The sequence below is a fragment of the Propithecus coquereli genome, unplaced genomic scaffold (genome assembly GCF_000956105.1).
Source record: "Propithecus coquereli isolate 6110/MARCELLA unplaced genomic scaffold, Pcoq_1.0 Scaffold362, whole genome shotgun sequence".
Classification (NCBI taxonomy): domain Eukaryota; kingdom Metazoa; phylum Chordata; class Mammalia; order Primates; family Indriidae; genus Propithecus; species Propithecus coquereli.
Window position 1 is genome coordinate 1013896 of NW_012149308.1, and position 27251 is coordinate 1041146.

General features: G+C 40.0%; 1 protein-coding gene across 4 annotated transcripts in view; it reads right to left on the bottom strand.

The window, feature by feature from the left end:
* The window catches only part of PHKA2 (phosphorylase kinase, alpha 2 (liver)), a 78769-nt gene that overhangs the window by 48242 nt on the left and 3276 nt on the right, over positions 1 to 27251 (bottom strand). For all 4 annotated transcript variants that reach the window (XR_001137787.1, XM_012651707.1, XM_012651706.1 and 1 more), the window contains exons 2-4: positions 5497 to 5655; positions 2640 to 2687; positions 1553 to 1721 (exon numbers count right to left, since the gene is read on the bottom strand). Coding sequence is in view for 3 of the 4 variants with exons in the window: in XM_012651707.1 (XP_012507161.1) it covers positions 1553 to 1721; positions 2640 to 2687; positions 5497 to 5655 (376 nt within the window). In the remaining variant the exon portion in view is untranslated. The remainder of the gene's footprint in view (positions 1 to 1552; positions 1722 to 2639; positions 2688 to 5496; positions 5656 to 27251) is intronic.

Below are 27251 nucleotides of genomic sequence, written 5' to 3' on the forward strand. Positions count from 1 at the left end.
AAAAAAAAGAATACAGGAATAGTTAAATTAATTATGATATATCCATTGATAAAGTCACAAAAATAGTGTTTATGAAGAACTTGTAAGATCATTGGGAAAATGCTTAAGTTATAATGCAATATCATAAAAAGGCTATGTTTATGTGTACAATGTGTCCTTAAATATGTAAAAAAATGTATAGAAAAAAAGACTTGGAGGAGACACATCTAAATGAAAATTGGCAGTGGAATTTTTTTCTTTGTATTTTGGTATATTTTCAAAAATACCTACAGTGATCTCATTTTAACTTTTGTAACCCCAAAGTATTTTGTATAAATGTGTAATTTATTCACTAACCCATAATGATATTACTTACTGATTTCTGGGATTTTTAGAGTTTCACGCTTGCAGTCTGAAATAAATGGGTAGCCTCAGGCAGGTCAGTTGACTACACTGGTGGGTGATGAGGACTCTGAGACACAGTTGCTAAATGCCCTAACCCAGGGGAGCATCCATAGCAGATGACATCGTGGGAGAGAATGACCACTTGGTGTGCACAGATGGCCATAGCCTGGAGCTCAGGAGACCTGGCATCCAGGCTGCCATAGAAGCCGGCAGCTCTGGCTTCAACAGGAATGAGGCATGCCATCTGTGGGTTGTGGGCTTACAGCACAGGCGCTGCAGGCTGGTCTGCCTGCTCTGGGCACGTTGCTGAGTGGTGGAAATGACGTTGTTTGAATGTAATTTGGATAAACGAGGGTGTGTCTAGAAGAGGGTGACTAGGGTAGTGAGAGGGAGAGCCAAAGGGCTGCTAATCCCGGAGGAGAAATGTCTAAGAGCAGATGTGACACTGCCTGCAGATAGCTGAATTGTCAAAGTTAGACCTGACCTAGGTTGCTCCAGGAACTAGGTCAGAGTGACAGTAAGGAAGCTCTGGGCTTAACAGAAAGAAGCTAACAGCCAGCTCAACAGCCTTTGTCCTGCAAGGGCCCAGGTGGACACTGACTGTCCTGTCTGCAGGTCACAGACAGGGAGGGTAGCTACACTCCCTGCCCTATCACAGAGGCAAATGTGTATAATATCATAGAGAAGCAAGCTTTTCCTTTGCATAAACTGTTCACTTAAAATACTGATTGCTATGGCTTGAATGTGTTCCCTCCAAAATTCAGGTGTTGCCAATATGATGGTATTAAGGGGTGGAGCCTTAAGAAATGATTAGGCCATGACAGCTCCTTCCCTCATGAGCAGGATTAAGGCCCTTATATAAGAGGCTTCACGGAGCACTTGGCTCTCTTGCCTTTCCGTCTTCTGCCATATGAGGACACAGTGTTCCCCCCCTCTGGAGGATGCGACCCTCACCAGACAACCGAACCTGTTGGCACCTTTATCTTGGATTTCCCAGCCTCCAGAACTGTGAGAAAATACATTTCTGTTTTTTATAAATTGCCCAGTCTCAGGTATTTTCTTATAGCAGCACAAATGGACTAAGACACTGGTTGCTGCGTGCCCTCTTCCCCACCCCTTTTCTGGATTGTCATTCCCTGTACAATGGGCTCAAGCAGCCCTGGCTCACCGGAGGCAGTCATCTGGGCCAGGAACAGAAGGAAGAGAGAGGTGGCATCCACCTGGAGGTGGCCCCACTGGTCGTCGCCCACCACGGTGCTGCAGGTGGCGCTGTTGTACTTGGCATGCAGGCTGTCCTTGGTACTCTGAGTGTACTTGAACTTCTCCACTTTGTCCACCTGAGGGGGAAGGCGAGCCGGCTCCACATAGTTATGGGGGTTCATGGCTGCCAGAGGTCACACCCAGGGCCAATCACCTGGATCTAGACCTCTTATGTGCTACTTCCAGGAGCCAGAGGGATGCAAGGCAGCTGCTAATGAGCACCATACAGAGGGGCTGTGCTGGGGATTCTTCTCACCCATCCCTGGAAGTGTCCCAGCCTAGGATTTTAACAAGCTCTGCAGGGGTGAGGGTTCATGCCAAAGGGTGTCCTTGTCTGCATATCCCCAGCTGTGACACATGGTAGGTACTCAAGGAGAAAGGGAGGGAAGAGGGAGAAGGAAGAGGGAGGAAAAAGACCTGTTTAAATTTCAACTTCTCATTTCTAACGTTGAAAAGAAAAGAGCAACTATGTCTTTGAAGGTGCTGACTGAGGGTGGGGAGTGTTGTATTTGTCTTGGATTTGTGCAGATCCTAGTATAATGTTCTGTATACAGTACGTGCTCAATGAATTGTTTTCTTTACCCCTCACTGAAAATACCAGTAAATGGTAATGTCAGGTTTTAAAAACTCAAGCATTTCATCTCAAATGAAAATATACCCTTTGATAAACTTGACAGAATAAACAATAGTATGTGGCTTTCTAAAAAAAAAAAAAATGCTTTTGTCCCCACTTAAAAAAAGGCACTTTCTCCTTTTACACATGTAACTCTTCAAAAGAGATTCTCAGAAAGTGTCCTTTGACACTGTGGTTCTACAGTATAATACAATTCTTGAAGATAATTTTTAAAAAAGTAAATAGCAAAATATTTTCAATTTCTCTTCCTCTTGAGAAGAAAAGTTCAAAATGTGTTAAGCATGTTAATTGTCACAATTAAAATGACATGAAATGCCCATTCAGATGCTCTGCAAACCCACACTTGTCGTGCTCTGCCTACCTGTCTCATCATACTTTGCAGAAGACCTCGCATCAGCTTCACCACGTTCTGTGGAAATAGAGTGGAATCAGAAACAAGGCAGGTCCCAAGCACACACGAGTTTTCTGGCTGTGCACATTACTTCCACTTCTCCACTCCATGACAAAGAAAGAAAAATCTTGACAAAGTGATATCTTAAATAAAGGGGCTGGATCCGATGGCACCTTCCAGCTCTGGATTCAGTGATTCCTTGCTGACATTTTAGCAACACAATTTTTATAAGCCTAGTACTCTGGCGCTTTATGTCACATTTCTTGGTAATTTATTTTTGTTACACTAAGGATGAATTAAGTCTGCCACGCCTGCCCAAAAGTAATGATGTTTTGCCAAAATAGGCATTTGTGACAACATTACTGGACTATTGAGTAAAGTTCTTACAAAACACAAGTGGCTGCCAAGGTTTCTTAATAATATGATGTATTGCAGCCAATTACTATTATTATTATCATCATTATAAATAACAATGCTACATGAATCAGACACTATGTCCAGGCATTGTACAAAACACTTCACCTGGGTTATCTCTAATTCTTGCACCAGCCTTATGAGGGGGGATGTATTATTACCCCACTTTCTAGAAGAGGAACCTGAGGCTGAGAGACATGAAGTAACATTGCTAAAGTCTCCCAGTTGGCAAGGGGCACAGCGAGGACAGAGCCAGGCAGTCAGACGCCAGAGTTCGAGCTCTTAACCAATACGTTATGTTGCCTGCAACTTCCTCCACGAGTCAGGCCCATTTAAAGACTGGTCTTACACTAGGTCCTGTTAAAAACACTATAAAACTATTAATACTTCACAAGTGGCTAGAGAATGGGATATTTTGTAGGTCAAAGTAGTCTGGCTGAAAAAGTTCCCACCCAGGGGCATGAACATCTCTCTTACAGAACGTACATGGTTTGCAGGGGACGACAAAGTGAAGGGCCCTGAAAATTTATCGCCAGTGAAAAGTCTAGAAGGGATGGTCCTAAATCCTAGGATTCTAGGACATAGTCTCACTTTATGTCATAAACTCTGCCGGGGCAGAAAATGTTCCCTCATAATTATAAGGCAAAGTTAACATTGTTATAATTAACATTTCCTACACTGTACAGCAAAAACATTTGTCAATTAACTGCTCCTCAAATAAAGTTATTTTCCATTAGGAAGTAATACAGTGGTTCCCAACTGGGGGTGATATTACCATTCCCCAGGGGTAGAGGCATTTTTATTGTCACAGTGATGGAGGTGGGGGCTGCGGGCATTTAGTAAGTAGGGGCCAGGGACCCTAAATGTCCTACAGTGCATGGGACAGTCTCACACAATGAAGGACTGAAATGCTCAAGCCCGAAATGCAATAGTGTCCTTGTTGAAGATCACTGGAAGGTCCCCGTGTTATTTTCCATAATCAAGTTATTAACCACACTCACCGTACAGTAAAAGGCATTAGGAAACAATGTGGCCTGTTCATGTCTCACTGTTCATGTCTCACTATGGTTAGTCAAGGCGCAGCAAATCTAGTCAACTTAACCCAAGCCAGGTGGGGGGGAGAGGGAGAGAAAGAGAGAGAGAGAGAGTGAGTGTGTGTGTGTGTGTGTGTGTGTGTGTGTGTGGTGTGTGAATGGGCACTGCTTTACTTTGATTTTGTCTCGAAGAGGATGGGAGATTTGTAGGACACTGATGTCAAATTATACTATTACAGGAATGATTCACTTATGTAAAAGTCATCCAACTTCTTGGAGAAGCATTCGATGCTTGCTATATGCAATTTTTAAAACTATCCCTACTTGCCTTCCCCACCAAATCTGGGTGATTTCTTCATCTCACACCCAGCACGTCTTGTCAAATCCAAACCCTGCCTCCACTGTCAAGCTTCTTTCTTAGCCTCCCCGTGGCCGACAAGCTTCCCTCACGCTGCCTGGCACGCAGGCCCACTCAGGTTGCTACAGACAAGCACTGACTGGGCTCTAAGAACCCTTCCTGGACTCAACAACCCACTGAATGTGAAAGCCACTGAGGAATGTCTGAATCACAGACAGAGCCTAAGATGTCCCACTCCAAGAGAATTATACTTTTATATTTCAATGCTCCCTACTTCAATACTATCACTTAAAACACTCAGAAAACACCTCCTGTGCTCAGGGGCAGATGATTTTCTTACAAACTCAATGATGGCAAATCTTTGCTTTGGTGTGTGTCTTGGTTTCTGATTTTGGAAAACAATAAAAGGACTTCATTGTGCTGTATGGTGAGTGACATGGGCATGAAAACTGGACAGCGCCAATTTGGTTCAAAATTAAAGGGTGACCATAAATTAGTAAGACTTCTTTCCTGGAATGGCTCAAACTAGAAAAGTATTTTTAAGGGAAGTTTCAAAAATATTTTAAGCAGTGGCAATAAACATTCTTTCGATGTGACTACTCTGAAGGGTACACACTTCGGAATGTGTAGCTCTGGTGAGCTGACTTTTAAAAAACAACCATATTAGTTTATAATGATGCCTTATATATAAACATAAGTAAAATGGACAGAGCACGTGTGAGAGAAATGTAGCTATTAATAGTTAGGCAAACTGACACTTTGGGGTCAGAAATTTGGATGCTTTCATTTTTTATTTGGTGTGATTTTTGATGTTATTGTTTTATGGAGAGAAAAATCTTAAACAGAAAGACAAATGTGAAGTTGAGACCATCTAAGTGCCTCCCCAAAATACTCTACAGCACAAATGGAAGAAGAGGTCTGCACCCAGACTGTTCTGCACACACAGGTACTTCCTCGTGGGCTTTTCAGTTCAAGGAAAAGGGGGCCAAGGAGCCGAGACACGGCTGTCAGTCACCATTACCTGTTCCAGCTCGTAGGCCTTGGCCTTGTCTTCGTCGCGATCGGCATTCTTGCGGTAGGCCATGCCAAGGCCCCACACGGCCAGGATGCTGTAGATGTTGTCCCGCACCCAGGCATCCTTCTGCTCATGGCTGGCTGACAGCAGCCCCGTGACAGGATTCTATTAGAGAAGAGACACAAAATGGCTCAGCACCACCTTTCACACAGTTCCTGGGCACAGATGCTCGCCCCAAAGGGACAGACAAGGACATGGGACAAGGAAAGGAGAGACTAGCATTCCAGTTGTTGCTCTGCCACGAATTCAGGCGAGAAGTCACATCACTTCTCTGTGCCTCGGTTTCCTCACCTGTATAACAAGGACATGGGACTAAAAAATCTCTAAGGAACCTTCTAACCCATGTTCTTCTTTCATGTTCAGACCAAACCACACTGTTGTAAATGACAAAGCAGAAGAAACAGCAAACAGAAAAAGTCTGCAAGGCTTTCACACATACGTGCCTTGCTGGCTTTAGGTCTTCTTCAGCCTTCATGTGTCCACGTCAGTTGGTAAAGCATTGAACCTGGGAGCAAGAAACCTGAATGCAGGGTCACACTCCACTCTCTAGATCTGTGTGCCCAGGGAAGCCACCTTCCTGATCTGGGCAATTCGGATACTTCATGTGTCTGAACAGAGGGCACCCAGCAAGAGCACATCTGGGTGTCCTATTTAGCTATGATATCACTGGTATTTCAGAAGGCCCCAGAGTCACTAAAAAGCCAGACTTCCCCACAAAAAACTGTACACAAATGTTCATAGCAGCATTATTCATGAAAGCCAAAAAGTAGAAACAAGCCAAATATCCATCAACTGATGAATGGATAAACAAAATGTGGTCTATACAAACAATGAAACATTATTTGGCAGAAAAGGAAGTACTGATACATGCTACAACATGGACAAACCTTGAAAACATTATGCTAAGTTTAAGAAGCCCATCAGAAAAGGCCACATATTGTATGATTCTATTTGTATGAAATGGCCAGAATGGGCAAATCTATGGAGACAGAAAGTAGGTTAGTGGTTGCCTAGACTGAGACTGGAGGTGGAGTGGGGGAGTGAGTGGCTGCTAATAGACGTTTTTTTTTTTCTTTTTGGAGGTGATGAAAATGGTTTAAAATTGATCATGGTGATGAATGCGCAACTCTGTGAATATATTAAAAACCATTCAATTGTACACGTTAAGTAGGTAAATCGTACGATAAGCAGACTATACCTCAAAAAAGCTATTAATTTTTTAAAAGGCAGTCCTAATAAACTGTGCCTGGAAATAAAATGGATAAGATAGGAAAAGAATCACATAAAGATAAAGCCTCTGTTGACTTTTCCTGAAAATATGCAAAGAAATACATATCTAATAAAATGCATCAAAACAATCAGAACCTTGCCAGCTTAAAAAAGTACATTAGTCAGACTAGATGACAGAGTGAGACCTCGTTTCTAAAAAACAAAACAAAAAAATTACTCAAAAGAGTACCATATTATTTATGAGAGGGCTCATGAAAAAACTCTACTGGGTACTTTCAGTGATAATGCCAAGGTTATTAGGTAAAAAATATTGGCATCATTTCACATGTTCCCACCTAAGGAATTAAATATTTGACTTTCTCCTTTAATCTATGCCGTCTACAAAAACATCTAAAACTCAACTGTATTAGCCTCAAGGACAACAGCATTCAGCATGTTGACATAGTTCTACAGCCAACAACTGCGAATCAATGATATTAAAGTCAACCAGAACTGAAGAGTAGGAATGACTGAGTGAAAGCACAAATCTTACTTCAATAGTGGACTACTGATGTTTTTTTCAAAAATCACTCTTCACCAACAGCGTACAACATAAGCATCTTTATCTGTTCCAAGGTCTGTTGGGCAAGCCTGGGACAGGAAAGCATCAGGAGATCCAGAATAAGACTCAACCTCTTCCTGGCGTCCCCACCAACTCTGAGTCCACTAAGATAAACAATTTCCGATGACACATAAGTGACCGCTTACACATAGCACTAAGTGTGGTTTGGATTATGAAGTATCACTGTCCCGTTAACTGAAAGTCTTCTCTTTTATTCTTTAATTTGGGCTTAACTGTTGGAGTGGATAGTTTATGCCCACCCAAAGCTAGACTGTCCCCTTCATTCAGTGACAGAGAAGCTGAGTGTTTCAGGGGATCCCCACATTCAAAACTATGCATACACAAGCCATGTAAAATTAGGGTGTTACTTCACTTGGCAAAAGGAATATTTACTTTATGACTTGCTTCTCTAAGTCTATAAAAAATAATGCATTGTATTGGTGGGAGGTTCCATTTTGATATGATTCATAAAAACTGAAATGACCACAGATTGGCACATACTCTGTTACCCCTGGTCTGCTGTCCTCTCTAATGAGGATGACCCAGTGGTGTTGTCTTCGAATTATTCCCCTACTTGGAGATGGATTGTGCTGCACCATCTGCACTCTCACTCGCTGATTCTTGTGAACCACGCAAACAGGCCCATCTGTTTAGAGCTCTGGGGTCTGCCTTTATATTAGGTATGTAAATGGAGGGGGAACAAAAGGCTGCCTTGTCTGATGCCATTTTGCAAGCTAAACAGAGGCAAATGCAAACCACAGGAGGAAGGTTGGGGAGATTTGTCCAGGCTAAGCCTATGGTTTCAGATGTGATCATTTTAACCATATGCTGCTTTCCAATCTTTTAAAAATATTTAGTTATATCTATACACACACCTAACGTTGTAGAAATGTACAACCATAATCATTTACATATCCCTTTTTCAGTTGTCTTTTTTCCTTCTCTCTTCTATTTGGCTCCCTCCTCCTCTCACATGAGCAATCCCATAAACATAGTCCATGTAACAACCTTGTATATATTGTTCCATGTTTTTTCTCTATGCTACTAAAATCAGATTTTATATATGTATATATATGCTTATGTGTGAATTCTTGTTCATGCATAGGTTTTTTTTGGGGGGGGTCATTGTTTTTTACGAATGGGATTGGAAGATATGATATACACTTATGCACCTTGCATATCTCATTCAACAGAACCTTATGAGATCATGCCAAGTCATCTGGTATAACTCAAAGGCATGAGTATTAGAGGCTGTATAATATTCCATGGAGGGTACATATAATTATGCATCCAGTCATTTATCCTCTTAATGGGTACTCATTTGTTTTCTAGGGTTTTTTTTTTCCTTCAAATTTGCCACTACAAAAATACTGCAATAAATATCCTTATAACATATGTTCTTGTCAACAGTGCTTTTATTTCTAGGGAAAAGAATCCCAAAAATGAGACTGCTGGGTTGACAGGTTATATGCATATGTACTTTTAATTTTAATAAGTATTCCCCATCCCTGCCAGCAAGTTATCAATGTTTTCAATTTTTTTGTCAGTCTAATGGGTGCAAAGTGATATCTCAGGACCAGTTTTACTTTTAAAATTTTTATTTCCCTAACAGTGAATTGAAGCATCTAGTCATTCTTTTTTTTTGGGAGGGGGGCACTGGATTTGCTCTTCTGTGACCTAATTTTTAGTTTCTTTTTTACCAGGTACTATTTCACCATTTCTGCCTACATAGAAAGACAACTTTCCATGTACCATGTTTAAGAGCACAGGCTCTGGAATCAGACTGCCCATGTTCAAAGCTCTACCACAATCCAGCTATGTGACCTTGAGCAAATAACTTCAGCATCAGCATCTCCACCTGTAAAATGGGATTATGACAGTGCCTACACCCCACAGGGTTATTTGTGAAGATGAAGTAAGTTAATTCGTATCAAGCTTTTTGGACTGTGTCTAGCACACATAAGTACTCAATAACTGATATGTTTAATAGTATTGACCTATTTGAATAGCTTTCATTCACATTATTTCTTTTTCATGTAATGATAATAACTTCAGGAAATCAGATAAAGATACACGGCTAGTGGAAGAATCTGCAAGTGAGCTTGATATAAGCGTCATTTTTCTTAGGAAAAAAAGTCTGGGGTGCCCTCTTTTATCTTTACTATAAATATTGCTAGTGGAGAGATTTTATCCCATTGATATTTTTGAAACAAACCTCCTTGGCAACTCTGCACCCTCTGTGCACCACTCAGGTCTTGCCTTTCCCCTTCAAGTTTAGCCCTGAATTTTGTTCATTCACATAAATCTTTTCTTTCTGTTTTACTTTACTAAGCTCTCTGTGCACTTTGCTTGAAAAAAATAATGACTAAATTAATATCGGTGGTAAATTCTGTAATGATATCCACTCTCCCACTCAATAGCTATTTCCTGAGGTAACCAGATGTGGGGTCATGAAGGACAGGGCCATCCATAATGAGCAGTAAGTTAACACAATACAGTCTTAGTGGAGATAGCATGAACCTGAACTGATACTAAGCACCTGTGCTGCACGCAAACCTGACAGTGATATCCTTCAACTCTATGAGAAAGACCCAAGGCAGACGAGCCTAATACAAACTGTGTTTCATCGAGGGCAAGGGGCCAACTGCTGGGCAGATTGTCTTTTACCTCTAGCCATTTGTTTGCCCCTCTTTCCTTCTCCACCTCTTCTCAGTTGCTAATCTAGAGAAAGTGACCTTGTTGCCTCCTGTTGATGAGAAAAAAGGGCAGGCCCCTAAGGCCTAGAAAGGACTGGGCCCAGGGCTTGACCCCTATGCTCTGGTAACAAACATCACTGAAATCTCAGTGGCTTATTACAACAAATGTTTATTTCTCATCCATGCCTCATGTCCATTCCAGGTTGGCTGTGGCCCTGCTCTGTGTTACTGTCCCTCTAGGAACCAGGCTATGGAGCAACTTGTATGTAAAACACTGCCCATCTTGTGCAGACAAGAAAAGACACAGTAAACCATGAAAGTCAGTTCACCATGAAGACATAACAATCCAAAATGTGCATGAACCTAACAAGGGGTAAAGGAATAGACTCATAGATGGACAGAACAAAGAGTACAGAAATAGGTCCACATGAACATGACGAACCAATTTTTGACAAAGGTCTACAGACAATCCAAGGAAGAAAGAACAGCCTTTTAAACAAATAATGTTGAGACAACTGGACACACATATGCAGGAAAATGAACCTCAATATAAATCCCACACATTAGACCAATTTGGAGAATATTGCCATCTCAACCACAATGAGTCCTCTGATCCATGAACATGGGATGTCTTTCTGGCACAATCTTAAGCATTGTTTCCATGCTATAAGCTTCCTAAGGGCAAAGTCTGTCTTTTTTGTTTACCACTCTAATCCAAGGTCCTGGCCTAGTTAGGTGCTGAATAAATAAAGGAACAAATGTAAAATAAAGGTTATATTTTTACTGATTTATAGTGTGAAATATCTTTTCAAAGATTCTTAAAAGTGCAGATATTATCTATCTATATATTTGTATTATGCATAGCTAATACAAGTAATTTGCCATTTAAGAATGCTCATTTTATTATTATGCACATTCTTCTGTTCAGTCTTTCTTCAGGAAACTCCGAAGAAGCAAATCAGACATGTACAGCATGAACCTTGGGAATGGTTCAAGGAAGCAAAGCTTCATTTTTACTTTAAGAGTAGAAAAGTGGACAAAACAAGGGAGATGCTTCAAGCATAGGAAATAGTTTATTGCTAAACTCAGAGATGGGTGAAATAGAGAATAGTAACCTCACAGGACAGCGGTAAAGTTTAAGGAGGCAGAAGTTAGGGCAGTGAATTTCAGTGGGGGTGGAGTACAGTGGTAGAGGGTGACCAGAGAAGACAGGGTACATAACTCCCTAGGATGGTGTGTGTATAGTTTAAAAACATATATTGAACATTGTAATTTTCTATTTGTAAAATGAAAACAAAAAACATAAGCCTTTACCACACAAACTTGAGGAAACAACACTTACACAATCTTCCTGGCTGGTGGCAATACAAAGATGATTCCCAAAGCAAGCAGGGGCTGGGGTGGATTTTAAGAACAGAAGAGAGCAGAGATGTTGAAATGATGACATGCACTGCTCCTTAGTGGAGGGGTACATGTGAGGGGAGGGATGGGTGAGGGCTGCGCAGTGGATGCTGAGCCAATACTTATATTGAAACAAATAGATGGAATTCAACAAGGATTCATTTGTTGGGCCCACATATTTAATAAATGTTTGCTGAATTAATTTTATTAGCCATCTCCCACATTGAGTTAGTTAGCTCACCTCCCTTTACACATACACCCCAACCCCTGGGACCCCAACAAATCTTTAAACAGAGCCTCTTCTCTCTGCTAAATCATCCCCCACTCCAGCAGCCACCCTGTGACCCAGTCATAGCTTGCCCAACACTTAGGTCCAAGAAGATTCAACTATGCCACACTGACTAAAAGTTTCAACACCAACCTACCAACAGCGTGTGAGTACCATGCACCAATAAACCTATGCTGTGTTAACAGAAGTTGAGTTTTCAGAACATGGGAAATAAGAGCCCCACTGAACTGCCAGCCTGGCAGAGCACATCTGGTATATTTTGTCACTGCCAATCACCATGTTTTAAAAAGGACATTCACTACCTAGCACATACCCAGAGGAGGGTGATCGGGCCAATAGAAAAGCTAAAAGTCATGAATCATGGGAACAGGGGAAGAATGCAGGTGTTTACACGAGGCTTAAGGGAGAGCAAGTCAGCTGCTGTTGTCCTCTCAAAGAGGGATTTGATTTTTCTCCGTTACTAAACTGTTTCTATTTCAACTAAGTATAAGAACTTTCTAACATTTAGAACTGTGCAAACAGAATGGGCAGGATTGTAGCTAACACGGGCTTAGTCTCTTGTATTATGTGGGCAGAAGGATCCTGAGATCCATCCCACCCAGGAGGCGCAGTGGACAACGTAATGGTTAAGAGCATAGACCCTGCTTTGTGTAAGGTACCCCTGGGTTCAAGTCTCTGCTCGGCCACTTACTAGCCATGTGATCTTGCACAAATACTTAAATGCTCTGGGCCTCAATTTCTCTTTCTATAAAAATGAGAGTTCAAATTGTATCGGAGAGCAAGTGTTCCCTCGGGCCCCTCACCTCCTCCCCGCCCTGATGGAAATGCTGTTGCCTCTGCCAGTCCAGCACCTGTTCCGTCTTTGTCTGGTAAAGGCCTATAATTTCTCCTGCTCTGACTCAGTATGGTTCGGATGGAGCTGACCCCATCACTGCCTGCCTCTTGGCCCTGGCCCTGACCCCAGCTGCAGGGAAGGATATGTGACCCAAGCCTGGCCAATCTGGGCGGGGTTCAGGGATGGGCACACAACCCAAGCTGGACCAACAGATAGCCATTCTCAGTCAGGACTTTCGCTGGAGCCACTATAGAAAAAGCTTTCTTTCTGCAGAGTCTACCACTCTGGAAGACTATAATCTGGAGCTGCCAAGGGGCTACCTCTGCCACCACACAGGATGAGCCTGCCAGCGAATAAAGCCCACTCAAATGGGGCAAAGCAATATAAAGAGACACACTGTATTTGATGATTTGAGCTACTGAATCCAGCCATGCCTGAATCTAGAACAATTCTCTGGACTCTTTGGTTATTTAAGCAATAAATTCTCTTTTGTGTTTAAGGGCTATTTGAAATGAGTGTCTGTTATTTACAACTGAAAGAATCCTGGCAAATACAACCATGAATGCTTATATGGCCATGGTGAAGTAAACACTGTAAAAACATTTATTTGGTGCTATTAAAGACATGCAAGATTGAGGCAATACTAAGGCCAAACACACATGCTTGATGCTAGCAGCAAACTATGCTACTACTTACATTTAACAGTTTGCAATTCAGTTTCTAGCTGGAGGGCACAGAGATGAATGTTGTCATCTATGCACCAGATATGGCACAGAGAGTACAAATTCCCTCTTTCCCCTACCTTCATCCCACAAGAAAATTAAAATTGCTCCCTATTGATCTCCTTGCCTCTAGTATGGGTTCCTTCCAATCCATCCTCCACAAAGGGTGGTCACAGAAGACTTCGCTGTCCTGCTCAGAATTCTCCAGTGCCTACGAGACAGAATCTAAATCCTTTGGATTGCCATCTGAGGCTCATGTGCTGGCTCTTCTCTCACATCCAGCCTAATCACCTGACACTCCCTCCTTAGACCCCAAGAAAACCCGGATTAGTGTTTCCAGGTTTAGTGTGCTCCGCTCTCACACTTGCAGCACGTGAACAGACTCACTCCTGCCGCTGCCTGTAGAGCCCTCCTGGCAATTACTTACTCTCCTTTAGACGTTCCCTCCTCTCTGAAGCCCTCCCCATCCCCAGGCCTTCAGTTAGTTCCCTTTCCTACACTCCAGGGGACAGAGGTCAGAAGCCTCAGGACAACCCCTAGCCTTGGTCTTTTTTCCTTAGGATCAAAAATTACTTAATGCATGTCCCCGCCTTGCTCTGTTCCAAAGAAGGAAAGTACAGTTCAATTATTCAAATGAAATACACAGAAGAGACTAGATTAAATGTTGAAAATACACGACTATTCACCACCACCACCACCCCCCATGTTGGTAAAGCAAAAAATAGAAAGTAAAAAATCCTATTACAAAAATTTCAAAAACTGGTTTAATTCATTTATTGTACCAGAATTTTGTTCTAGCAACTACCTTTTAAAATATTAGAGGGTGTGGGAAAAGTCAATGTTTTAGACTTGAGATTATTTTAAAGGGGGAATTATAATAGCATTTATTTAAAAATAATTGCTTCTATAGTTGTATGAGTAACACTTTCTTTTTACACTAGTTTAAAAGATAGATTTTATACAATTTGGTAGGTAAACCTCAGGTGGTTCAGAAAATAATCTTGAAACCATGCATTCTAATATGCCTCTTGCTTTACCTAAGGGGATCACAGGTGTGCAATTCTCACTTTCAAATGATGTCATTCTCTAAATTGCTGCTTATTAGATTTTTCCCTCTGGATTTACAAATAACACACAAGCTGCAAGCTGTCTTGGGCCTAGGTATTTGCACCGTCTGATATGACTGAATGATTGCTTACAGGGAAATAAACTGGGTTGAGAGCCAAGCATTGCAGACATCCACTTCGTTCCAGCTTCATTCCAGATCCCAAAGCTCATCTTAAAACTTTCTAAACTCACGGAGAAAATCGCTCTGGGCTCCTTAGCTACAATCAAATGTACAAATGACTTTACCACTCTCCTAGGAGACTTTAATTCTTTGCCTCCCTTGCCAATTACTGTGGTAAGGAGGGGGAGTACTGAGATGTCAGGCTTTGCCTGGTGTTGCGGAAACTTACAGAACACATTCAGCTCAGGGGGGCTGTCAGTTCCCTTCTGGCCTACCCCTGAAATTTTACATATCAATGGATTGCTGGGTGCTGCATTAGTAAGCTTTCACCTAAACAGGGGTATTGAGATGTCATTATTTGATATTTTTAAGACTGACTTTATATTCCATAAGTTTTAGGTTCAGGTTTGGGTTTGGAGCACGGGACACCACACATCACTCCACGTCTGGGCTCTTAACATTATGTATCCAGAGGATCTGCTAGAAGTCCGTGAATGGGCTTGGGAGGGGTAGAAGTGGAGGTCCACAAGACTCCTGAAATTTTTGTGTGAGCACTGTTCCTGGGAGGATAGGATATTCAACCTTCATCAAAATCTCAAATGGATCTGTAACCCATTTTGATTAAGAACCACTTCTCTAAATGTATTTTTATGAACATTATGTTCTCCCTACCCATTGTGAGACAGATGTGATATTTATCTGACTAATTAATAACGTGATATCTAAATATAAGTGACAAGGAACAATATGGCAGAACTAAATTTAGTGGAACATTTAAAGAAATAGCCTATTAAAGTTTCACTATTTTAACACACAAAGTAAAGAGAATGCAACTTTATTTGATATTCACAGCAATCTGGTGTCCCTAAAGTATTAATATTTATCTCCATTCCTCTGACTTGGCCCCAACAACACAGAGTGTTCACGACAGGGCTATAGGCTCATGAGAAGAATGACCTTGAAAAAGGACCCCTCAACTCTCTTGACTGGGGTTAACTGTAAAAGGAGACCAGGTGATCTGAGTAGATGATCTTTTGGATCCCTGCAAAGCTTGAACAATTCTAAATCTCTCCCTGTATGGGTTATTGCAGTTCCTGGTTTGTAAATGGAGGATTCAAGAACTTTTTTCTTTGAATGACTCAAATGTTTTTATCTGACACTAAAATATTTATTTAAAAGTTGTCCTGAAAAGGGTACAGCAAAAGCCTTCCTCCTTGTCACACCCAAAAAGAGCTGAAGTAGGACATGCAGAAGGCAGGGCCCTGGATTATGCCAGGAAGAAGAGAGTGCTATCCATAGAGCACTCCCTTTCTCGAATCAACACACAGACTGACAACCATCTGTCAGACAGTCCTTGTCCAACCAGGGACTAAAAATGTCAGCTCTGTCCTTATCGCACCCAGCGCTGCCCAAAATGCCAGTGCTTGTCCCCGGAGAACAGAACTTTGGCTCTAGTGGGGAGAAGTACTGGGAAGGGGCTGAGAGTGTGCAGGAGGAAGCTAGCTCGGGGGCAGAGGCAGTGAGGCTGGTGGCTTAGACGAGGTTGGTGGTGGCGGGAGACTGGAACAGAAGCAGCAGGTGGGTTTGAGAGATGTTTAGGAGGTAAAAATCAACAGAGCTCGGGGATGGATTGCATATAGGTGGACAGGCTGGGGCATGTAAATGGATGGTGGTGCCCAGATTTGCTGGGAAAGATCATGAGTTTGCTGCAAGGCATAAAAACTTGGGGGTGGCTTACTCTCATTTTCTCCTCCTGATGTCACTCTTGACAGAGAAGCCAAATTTTCAAGTCCAGGGAGCCAGTTGCTAAGCATGGACCAGGACTCGACGGATGGAGAGGGAGGGGAGGCTTGAGTGAAGGGCGGCTGGAGCTCGGGCCGGTGGCTCCCAGAGGCTGGCAGGCCACAGGAGGGGCTCTACATTTTGTTCTAGGAACAACAAAAGCCATGGCAAGGCTGTAAGCAGGAGAGTAGTGTAGTCTGGTGCCTGATGGAAGCTCACTTACTGCTCTGGAGAGGAGAGGCCAAGAGTAGAAGCAGGGAACAGATCAGGAGACCGAAACGGTGGTCCAGGCAAGAGAGGATGGTGGCTTGGACTAGGGTGGTGGCAGTGGACACAGACACAAGTGGGTGGACCTGAGATATACTTTAGTGATCTCATTAATTAGAAAATTCTCCCCAGTCTAGGTGGAGAATGAGGGAACCAAAGGAATAAATGCTTGACTCCTAGATTACTCCTAGACTGTTTATTAACATAGCCTTAATTTTAAAAAACTAAAACCTTAAACATATAGAAAAGTAAAGAGAATATAACCAATACTCATATTTCCATTATCCAGATCCAACAAATCAAAGCATTCCACTGTAACTGTGCCAGATTCTCTCCTTTTTTTTTTAAAAAAAGAAAACATTATAGATCAAGTAGAAGCCTTCTTTGTGGTCTTCCCCGATAGTTCACAAACTTCCCAGAGGTTTGCAAACTTTTTGGTCTCAGGACCCCTTTACCACTCTTAAAAATTACTGAAGACCCCAAAAAGTTTTTATTTATGTGAATTCTAGCTATTTATATTTACCGTATTAGAAATTAAAACCAAGAAATTTAAAATATTTACTAATTCATTAAAAAATAAAACTATTACATGTTAACATAAATAACTTTTTATGTTATTTCAAAACAAAACTTTTGAAAAATTTTTCCCAAACAAAAAAATAACAAGAAGAGTGGCAGTGGTTTACATTTTTACAAGTCTCTTTAATGTCTGGCTTAATGGAAGACAGCTATATTCTCTTCACTGCTTCTGTATTCACCCTGTGGCATTATGGTGTTTTAGTTGAAGTATATGACGAAAATCTAGCCGCGCACAGATGTGTAGTTCAAAAGGGAGGAATATTCTAAAAGTTTTTTTGGATAATTAAGAATATTCTTTGATACAACTAAAATTCAACAAGTGATAGTATCTTAAAGGTTAGTTGAAATGTGGAATCTCGAACTATAAAACTGAGCTTTATGTAGTCTGATATTTTAAAATCCATTGGTCTACCTTGCACTTTGAATGGATCATTTGCTCATGTGTGATTTCACAACAATCAAGCATTCCCCATTTGGAAAATATCGGTTCACTGAGTTATGCAGCTCTCTCAAATGTTGACACATTTCCTTATACAATATAAAAAAATCACATTTGTTAATATCACTACCAATCTCATCAGAAAAGTTTTTAAGTATCAAGAAACTGCTGAGCTCACAATAACAGATACAAGTTTCCCCAAAAGGTCATTTCAATTGAAAGTTCAAATTTTATCATTGGCAACAACTATTGTCACAGTGTTTTCCTTGAAGCAACAGGCTCACTTTGTTCATTTTTGAGAAAATGTCTGCCAAATACCCAAGTCTGAATAACCGTCGTTTGTCAACCTTTCAAGTAAAAATGGTATTCCAAGAAAAAAAAAAAACGCTGCTAGGCCAGCTCACAACTCAAACAATTGCACAAGTGATTTCCTAAGGGTAGCCATTCTACTTCAATATATAGCAGAAGTGCTTTATAGGTACTTCCCACTTCAATGCACAGAATATTTTAAAGATGAGATAAAATTTTAAAAGTAAAAATTTTTATTGCTTCAACATTGCATTCTTAAGTGCAATTGGCATTTTTTTTTTTAATTGCAAGTATATGACTCCTAGTACAGTTTGGAGTCATTGCCTTGATTTGTGCTAAAGACACCAGCTTTCCATGATCACTGCAAATGTCAACACGGGGAAAAAGGCAAATAACATCCTAGTAACAGTATGAAAATAGTTTTGACCTCGAAGAGACCCTGAAAGAGTCTCAGGGACCCTCAGGGATCTCGGGACCACACTCTGTGAACTGCTATACTACTCCAGAGCTGGAGTGTATTTTCTTATCCATGTTTTTAAATTTTTTACAACAAATACATGTGTCCATAAGCAAGATATAACAATATGTTGGGTGTTTTAAAAGTGCTACATACATAGTAGCATTCTGTACTTATTCTTCTATAACTTGCTTTTTTCACTCAATTTTATATTTTTTAAAAAATTCCTTTTAATTGAAAAATAAAATTATATATTTTATCATGTACAAAATGTTTTGAAATATGTGTACATTGTAAAATAGCTAAATTGAAATAATTAACATGTATTGCCTCATATAATTATTTTTTGTGGTGAGAACACTCAAAATCTACTCTCGGTGATTTGTAAGAATACAATATGTTGTTATTAACTATAGTCACCATTCAACTTTAAATTTTTGTGGGTTATCCAATTTGATACATATATATCTGGGTCATTCATTTTAACTGCTGTATAGTATTCCATTGTGTGGCTACATCTCTATTTGTCCATTTCCAAATTGATGAACATTTAGATTGTTTCTAATTTTTTCCCTTTTACAAACAATGCTTCAACAAATGTCCTTGTGCATGTCTCCTTGGACAATGGGCAAGAGCACATCAGTAGTGTCTATATTTAGATATGGACTTCCTGGGTCATTGAGTATACACAGCTTCAATTTCACCTTCTCAAATTGCTTTCCAAGGTGATGGTACCAATTAACAACCTATAGTTTACATTCTAGGGCACAGACTACTAGATAATCACCAATCCAATTTCCTCTTCTTCCCAGGCACTCAGCTATACTACATTTCCCATCATCCCTTGAAATTTCATGTGGCCATGTGCTTGAATTTTAGGCAAAGAAATGTGAATGGAGGTAAAGTACACAACTTCCATGCCTTGCCCATAAAACCTTCCCATGAACAGTCTTTTGTATTCTTTTCTGATACACCAGCTGGACGTCGACATCCAGGGTGACCTTGGAAGTTACACACTGAAGATGGTAGGGCCATTGGTAGCCTGGAATTTCTGGGTGACATCCCACTGACCTGGACCCACAGTGGACTGTTATATGTGTGAGAAATAAACTTCTGTGTTTAGCAAACGAAATTTTTGGGTTTGTTATAGCAGTTAGCCTACCTTAACTGATACTGCTTCTCGCAAGTGGTGTATGAGAGTTACCCTTTCTCCACTACCTTGCCAACACTTAAGAATTATGCTTTCAAACTGTTGCCAACTGTCAGTCTGAATGTGGTGTTTAAATTTGCTTTATTTTCTCCAATTACTAGTGAGGCTAAGCCATCTTTTCACCTATTAGTTTCTTCCTCTGCAAATTGCTTGTTTATACTGTAGAATACAATAATAGAAATGTATTATATAAAATTACTATACCCATCTCTACAAAAAAAATATAAAAATTAGCCAGATGTGGTGGTGCATGCCTGTAGTCCCAGCTACTTGAGAGGCTGAGGCAAGAGGATCACTTGAGCCCAGGAGTTTGAGGCTACAGTGAGCTGTGATGATGCCACTGCAATCCAGCCTGGGCAACAGAGCAAGACCTTGTCTCCAAAAATGTAATTAAATTACTATAAATGATGAAGGGAATCAACTTAGAGTGAAGCAGTGAAGTCACTTAGATTTAAAATATTTTTTGGTTATTCTGGCGCTACGTTGCAAATCACTTCTCACTGCTATTAAGAGAAGTAATGGAGAATATTTACAAACCCAGAAGCCATAACAATGGATGGTACCCGCTATTCTAATCAAATTAAAGCAAGCTCTCAACTAAGATTGAAACTTGAATCCAATCAATTACATAAGTGGCTGATTCCCTAAAGGCTCTTTTAGGATTAAACTTCTGTATTAGCTGTATATTGCTGAATAACAAATAATCCCCAAACTTGGTAATTTAAAACCAATAAACCTCTGTCGGTCAGGAATTCAGAAGCAGCCTTAGCTGGGTGGGTCTGGCTCAGGGCCCCTCATGAGATTTCAGCCAAGATGTTGGCCGGGGCTGCAGTCATCTGAGAGCTTGACTAGGGCAGAGGATCTGCTTCCAAGATGTGTGTCAAAAATCTTTTCTATTCTGCAGCTTATCTTTTAGCCTTGTTTACATAAACTTCCTGTCATATATAAGGGGGTTTACTTTTGTATACAGTTGAATTTATCAATCTGTTATTTTATGATTTATGACTTTTATTAGTTTGAGAAATCATTCCTTATCTCAAGATCATAAAAATATTCTATTTTAAGTTTTACAGCTTTGTTTTTCACATTTAGGTCTTTAATCCTTCTGGAATTTATTCTTGTGTATGGTTTAAAGGAGAGGGATAAATTTCTTTTTTTCCATATAGGTAGCCAATTGCCCTAGCATTTTTTATTGAATAATCTATCCTTTCTGTTTCTGGGGTCTTCATTCTTTTCCACTGGCCTATTGTCTGTTGCTATGCCAGTATCACACAATTTGAATGACCATAGGTTTGTGTGTTGAAATCTGGTAAGGCATCCCTTCCCTTTTTCTACTTAAAAATATGTCTTGGTAATTAATTCTTGGCACCTTACTACAGCATGTGAATTTCAGGATCAATTTCCATGAAAAAGTTCTTTTTGGGTTTTGATTGACAGCCCACTGAATTTATACATTAATTTGGGGAGAATATATCTTTGCAACATTGAATCTTCCCATTCCAAAACATGGAATGTCTCTCCTCTTATTTTAGTCTTCTTTTATCTTCCTCAATAGAGCTTTACAACTTTCTCCAGGCATGTCTAGCCCTTCTATTAGATTTATACAAGGATGCCTTATAGTTTTGGTTGCTACTGTAAATGCCTTTTTTTGTTTGTTTTTTAGAGACAGGATCTCACTCTGTTGCCTAGGCTGGAGTGCAGTGGTGGGATCATAGCTCATGCAGCCTTGAACTCCTGGGCTCCAGCGATGCTCCCACCTCAGCCTTCAGAGTAGCTGGGACTACAGGCATGTGCCACCACACCTGGCTGATTTTTAAATTTTTTTTTTGTAGAGACAAGGTCTTGCTATATTGACCAGGCTGGTCTCAAACTCTTGGCCTCAAGTGATCCTCCTGCCTCAGCCTCTGGAAGTGCTGAGATTATAGGCATGAGTCACTGCACCCAGCCTTATAATTTTGAAAGAAATTATAACGTTTATGAGTTGTTTGTGGTTGATGTTAAGAGGCACCTTGATTACTGTATATGGATCTTATATATGGAAAATGTGCTTGAAAAATGGAAAACTCTAGTTCTGGTAGTTTGGGATTTTCTATGGTACTTACATCTGCAAATAATGATAATATCCTTGCCTCTTATTTCCTTTTCATGTGTGTTACATGGGTCACGATTTTGCAATGCTGAACAGAAGGAATAATAGTGGGGATCCTTGATGTTCCTGACTTTCAAGATATTGTTTCTAATCTTTCTCCAATACATTAGTTATGAGGTTTGTAGATTTTTTTTACATTACTCTTTATCAAGATAATAAAATTCCCTTGTATACCCAGTTTTCTAAGAGGTGCTTTTAAAATTATTAACAGATGCTGAATTTTGTCAAATGCTGTTCTACCCCTGTTGAGATGATCACATTTTTTTCCTTCTTTATTTATGTGGTAAATTACATTAATAGATTTAATAGTAAATTTCCTTGTATTTCTGGGATAAACCACACCTGATCAAGATTTTTTACATACATTGCTTGATTCATTTTCTTAATCTTTTACTTTGCATTTTTGTATCAATATTCATATGTGAATTTCCTCCTTAAGTCTTATTTCTCATCATGCTTTGTTTGACTATGGTATCACAGGATAGTGGCTATATAAGAGGAGTTGGGAGCTATCCCTCTTTACCTTTCATCTGAAACAGTTTATTTAAGATAAGGGTTATCTGGTAATCTTTTCCCCCTCTCCACTGTACTCACTGGGCCAAACCCCAGCTCTGGTTAAATCTTCCTCTTTGCCTACTCTGAGGGTGCACCTGTGCAGCTGAATGTGGCTGGAGAAAAACACACAGCCATGCTGACTGAACTCCCTTCAAATGAATGCCCCTTAGTGCTGTCCAACAATTATACTAGAAATCCTCTGCCTATCTATTACCTCATTCTCCTAAAGGAGTTTCATACCTTCACCTCTCTCCTCAAACCTCTATTAACTCCTCACTATCTCCACTACCGTTGGCTAATGACTGTGCCTCATGTTTTGCTGAGGAAGTGGAAACCATCAAAAGTGTCTTAGTCTGTTTGTGTTGCTATAAAGGAATACCTGGCACTGGGTAATTTATAAAGGAAAGAGGTTTATTTGGCTCATGGTTCTGCAGGCTGTACAAGAAGCATGGCACCAGCATCTGCTTCTGGTGAAGGCCTCAGGAAGCTTCCAATCATGGCAGAAGGCAAAGGGGAGCTGGTGTGTGCAGAGATCACATGGTGAGAGAGGAAGCAAGAGAGAGGGGGCGCAGGTGCCAGGCTCTTTTTTAACAATCAGTTATCAGGGCAACTCTTGAGGGAGCTAATAGGTGAGAATTCACTCAGTACTAAGGAGACAGCACCAAGCCCTTCTGAAGGATCTGCTCTCATGATCCAAACACCTCCCATTATTGGGGATCAAATTTCAACATGAGACTTGGCAAGGCCAAATATACCATATCTAAATCACAGCAGAAAGGGAATATGGTGCTGATGTGCCCTGCCTTCCCTCTTGTTTTGATGGATAAGCTACCTGTGCTCCTCTCTCAGGCCCCCCACCCACACGTATGCCACAATTCATCCCCCTCACTCACGCAAGGACTTTGCTCTAGTAATTTTCACTCTTGCATTATTAGTTTTTCCCTGTCTACTAGATCATCCCCACTAGATATATAATTTCTCACATTAAACAACAACAGAAAACCCCTCTCAACCCCACATCTCTACTTAACTACTGCTCTTATTTATAGTAGAACTCTTCAAAACAATTGTTTAAACTCAGAATCTTCAATTTCTGTCCTTCCCTTCTCTCTTGAGTTCAATTTGGCCAATTTTTTCCTCTAACACCCCACATAAAATGCTTGGCAAGGTTACCAATGATTTCCACATTCCTAAATCTAATGATCACTTCATCCTGATGCTACTTGACCTTGACCCATTATTAGCCCTTTTTTTTTTCTTTTTTTTTTGGAAACAGTGTCTCACTTTGTCGCCCCAGCTAGAGTGCAGTGGCATCATCATTAAGTCAAACCTCAAACTCCTGGGCTCAAGCGATCCTCCTGCCTCGGCCTCCCAAGTAGCCAGAACTACAGGAGTGCGACTACAGGAGCACGCCACCATGCCTGGATAATTTTTTGTATTTTTAGTAGAGACAGGGGTCTCATTCTTGCTCAAGCTGGTCTCAAACTCCTGAGCTCAAGCAATCCTCCTGCCTCAGCCTCTCAGAATGCTAGGATTACAGGCGTGAGCCACCACACCTGGCCTCATTATTAGCCTTTTACCCATCTGATTACTCCTCCTTGAATCATTTTCCTGACTTGGCTTCTATCTTAGTCAGCTTTGGTTGCTTTAACAAAATACCATAGACTGGGTGGCTTAAACAACAAATATATTTCTCACAGTTCTAGAGGCTAGAAAGTCTGGTTTCAGGGTGCCAGCAGGGCCAGGTACTGGTGAGAACCCTCTTCCTGGCTTGCAGACAGTCACCTTCTTCCTTTGGGTTCACATGGCGGTGGTGGAGAGAGATCATCTCTTTTGTGTCTCTTCTTATAAAGGTACTAATCCATTCATGATGACTCTACCCTCATTACCTAATTACCTCCCAAAGGCCCTGCCTCCTAATGCCATCACACTGGAATTAGGGCTTCAACATATGGATTTTTGGGGACACAAACACTCAGTCCACAGCAGTTTCTAGGACACTACCCTTGGCTTGTTTTCCTCCTATTTCCCCAAATGCTTCTTCTCAGTCTCTCGTGGTGGTTCCTCCCCCTTATCATGTGAATCTCTCCTCTTCTGGAGGTCTCCTCTTTGAACCTCATCTCTTCTCTGTCTCTGCTCTCATCTAGTCTCGTGGCCTTTGAAACACCACACATATACCAATGACTCTCGTATTTTTATCTCCAGCTCAGACCTCTCCCCTAACTTCTAGACTCACATATTCAACCACCTACTTACCATTTCTACTTGGATGCCTAATGAACACCTCAAACTTAACAAAACTCTGCATCTTCTACCCCAAACTTGCTCCTCTACAATCTTCTCCATCTCAATAAATGGCAATTCTGTCCTACCTCCAGCCTCAAATCTTGCAGTCATTTTTGATTTTTCTTTTCTCACATACCTGATACCCAATCCACCAGCAAATCTTGTTGTCCGCCTTCAAAATTTACCCCAAATCTCACCGTTCCACGCTATCACCACTTCAACCACCCTTGTCTGAGTAATCACGCTCCAACTACAAAAGCTTCCTAACTGGTCACCCTGCTTTGCTCCTCGGCCCGTTATGGTTACTATTCCACACAGCTGGTGGAGTGATTCTTTTCAAACATTATTCAGATGATGTCACTCCTCTGCTTAAAACCCTCTCAGGGCTTCCCTTCTCAGAGTAAAAGTCAAATTCCTTAGCTTTAAAAATGAATGAATAAATATGCCTCTAAATGTTCCTTGGTCCCAGTCTGTAAAACCATCTTACACTAAGACTTTTTTTGACTCATTCCATTTCTTTAATGGCTACAGGTTTAATCAGGATTTAATTTTTTCTTAACATTGGTAACATTTATCTAGAAAACTGCCCATTTATATTTTCAAATTTACTGTCAAATATTAGTCATATTATTTTTCCATTTTACTCCTATTAGAGTAGTCCATCCTTATCCACGACTTCACTTTCTGGGATTTCAATTACCCGCAGTCAACCACAATTGCGAAAATTGTGAAAATATTACACACAGTAAGATACTTTGAGAGAGAAAGAGAGAGACCACATTCACATAACTTTTATTACAGTATTATAATTGTCCTATTTTATTATTATTGTTGTTAATCTCTTACTGTTCTTACTGTGCGTAATTTATAAATTAAACTTTACCATAGATATATATAAGAAAAAAACATAGTATGTATAGGGTGGTACTATCTGTGATTTCGGGCATTCACTGGAGGTCTTGAAGCATATCCCCCACGAAGAAGGGTGGGGAGGGGCTACTGTATGGGTTATTTGTTCCTCCTCCCCATTCCTCCTCATCAACCCTGCCAGAAGTCTGCCTATTTACTAGTCTTCTCAAAAAATCAGCTTTTGGTTTTGCCAATCTTTATTATCTGTTTTATAGTACATTAATTGCTACTCCTATCATTATTTCCTTTCTTCTATTTGCTTGGGTGCACTCTGTTGTCCTTTTCTCAATCATGAATTCACTAATTTTTAAATTTTTCTTCTTTTCTAATATATATATTTAAGGAGATAAATTTCACTTCAAATCCCACTTTAACTGTATCCCACAAATTTTTATTTGGAATGCTTTTGTTGTCATTCAGTTCTATCTCATAATTTCCATGATAATTTCTTTTTAGGTCCAAGACATATTTAGAAGCAGGCTTGCTAAGTTTCCAAATATATCTGGGGGGCTTTAGCAGTTGTTTGTTATTGCTTTCTAATTTTCTTACATTTTGGCCAAAAAAAATGTGGTGTGCATAAAGTTGATTCTTCAGTATTTTTTGAGACTTCCTTTATACTTTCTCATCAATTTTTGAAAAATATACCTTGTGAGGTTGAAACAAATAAGTATTTTCTATTGGTTGAGTGCACAGTTCTATGTATGTATATTCAATCAAATTTGTTTCTTATGGTGCTCAAATTTCCCAATTCCTAATTATTTCTCTGCTTGATCTATTAGTATCTGAGGGAGGGGGTTTAAAAACTTCCACTATGATTATGGATTTGTCAATTTCTCCTATAATTAGGTCAAGTTTTGCTTTATATACTTTGAAGCTGTGTTGTTAGTATTCTGTGGATTGAAAACTGCTACATTTTCTGGGTGAATGAATTATCCTTTTGTCATGTAGTAATAACATTCTGTATCCCTGATAATATAATTTTTAAAAAATTTCAAAGTCTACTTTGTGTGATATTCATATAATTACATTAACTTCTTTTTGGTTAGTATTTGCCTTGTATATCTTGTCCCACTAAATTACTTTCAACCTTTCAGTATCCTATGTTTTAGGTTTTGTCTTTTATAAACTATATATACTTTTTAAATTTTTAAGATAATTTCCATTATTTGGCTAATTTGAAGATTTACCTTTATTGTGATTACTAATAGTTGGACTTATTTGCATCTTATTTTTTCTTTATATTTACCATACTTTTTTTTTTCACTTCCCACCCTCCCCAAGCACCTTTTTCTTTCCTTCTCTTGGAAGATTAGATTTTTTTTATTCCTCTATCATTTGTAAAGTTATATATTCATTTACATTATATTAATGGAATGCTTCCACATGAACTCTTGACTTAAAAGATATAATAATACTTTTATCTTTCTTCTTATTGTGATAAAGGCCTCAGAATCCTTTAACTCCAATCTCTTCCTATTCTTCTGCCATATTATTATTTTCCAGTACTTAATTATATATTTTTTAATCCTCTCCCAAATTCCTCTTTATTACTGTTACTATTTGTTCCATGCTTCATGTTTTATTTATTCCATTCTTCTCATTTTAAATTCCACTGCCATTAAATAGCAATGTTTAGTTACTATCCTGGTCTCTTATTTGCTTTATTATACCAAATAATCTGCAGTTACAGTGAACACTGCCTTGATCATTTTTCCTTTCTGATTCACATTCTTTTATCATGACTTTATGCTGAACAC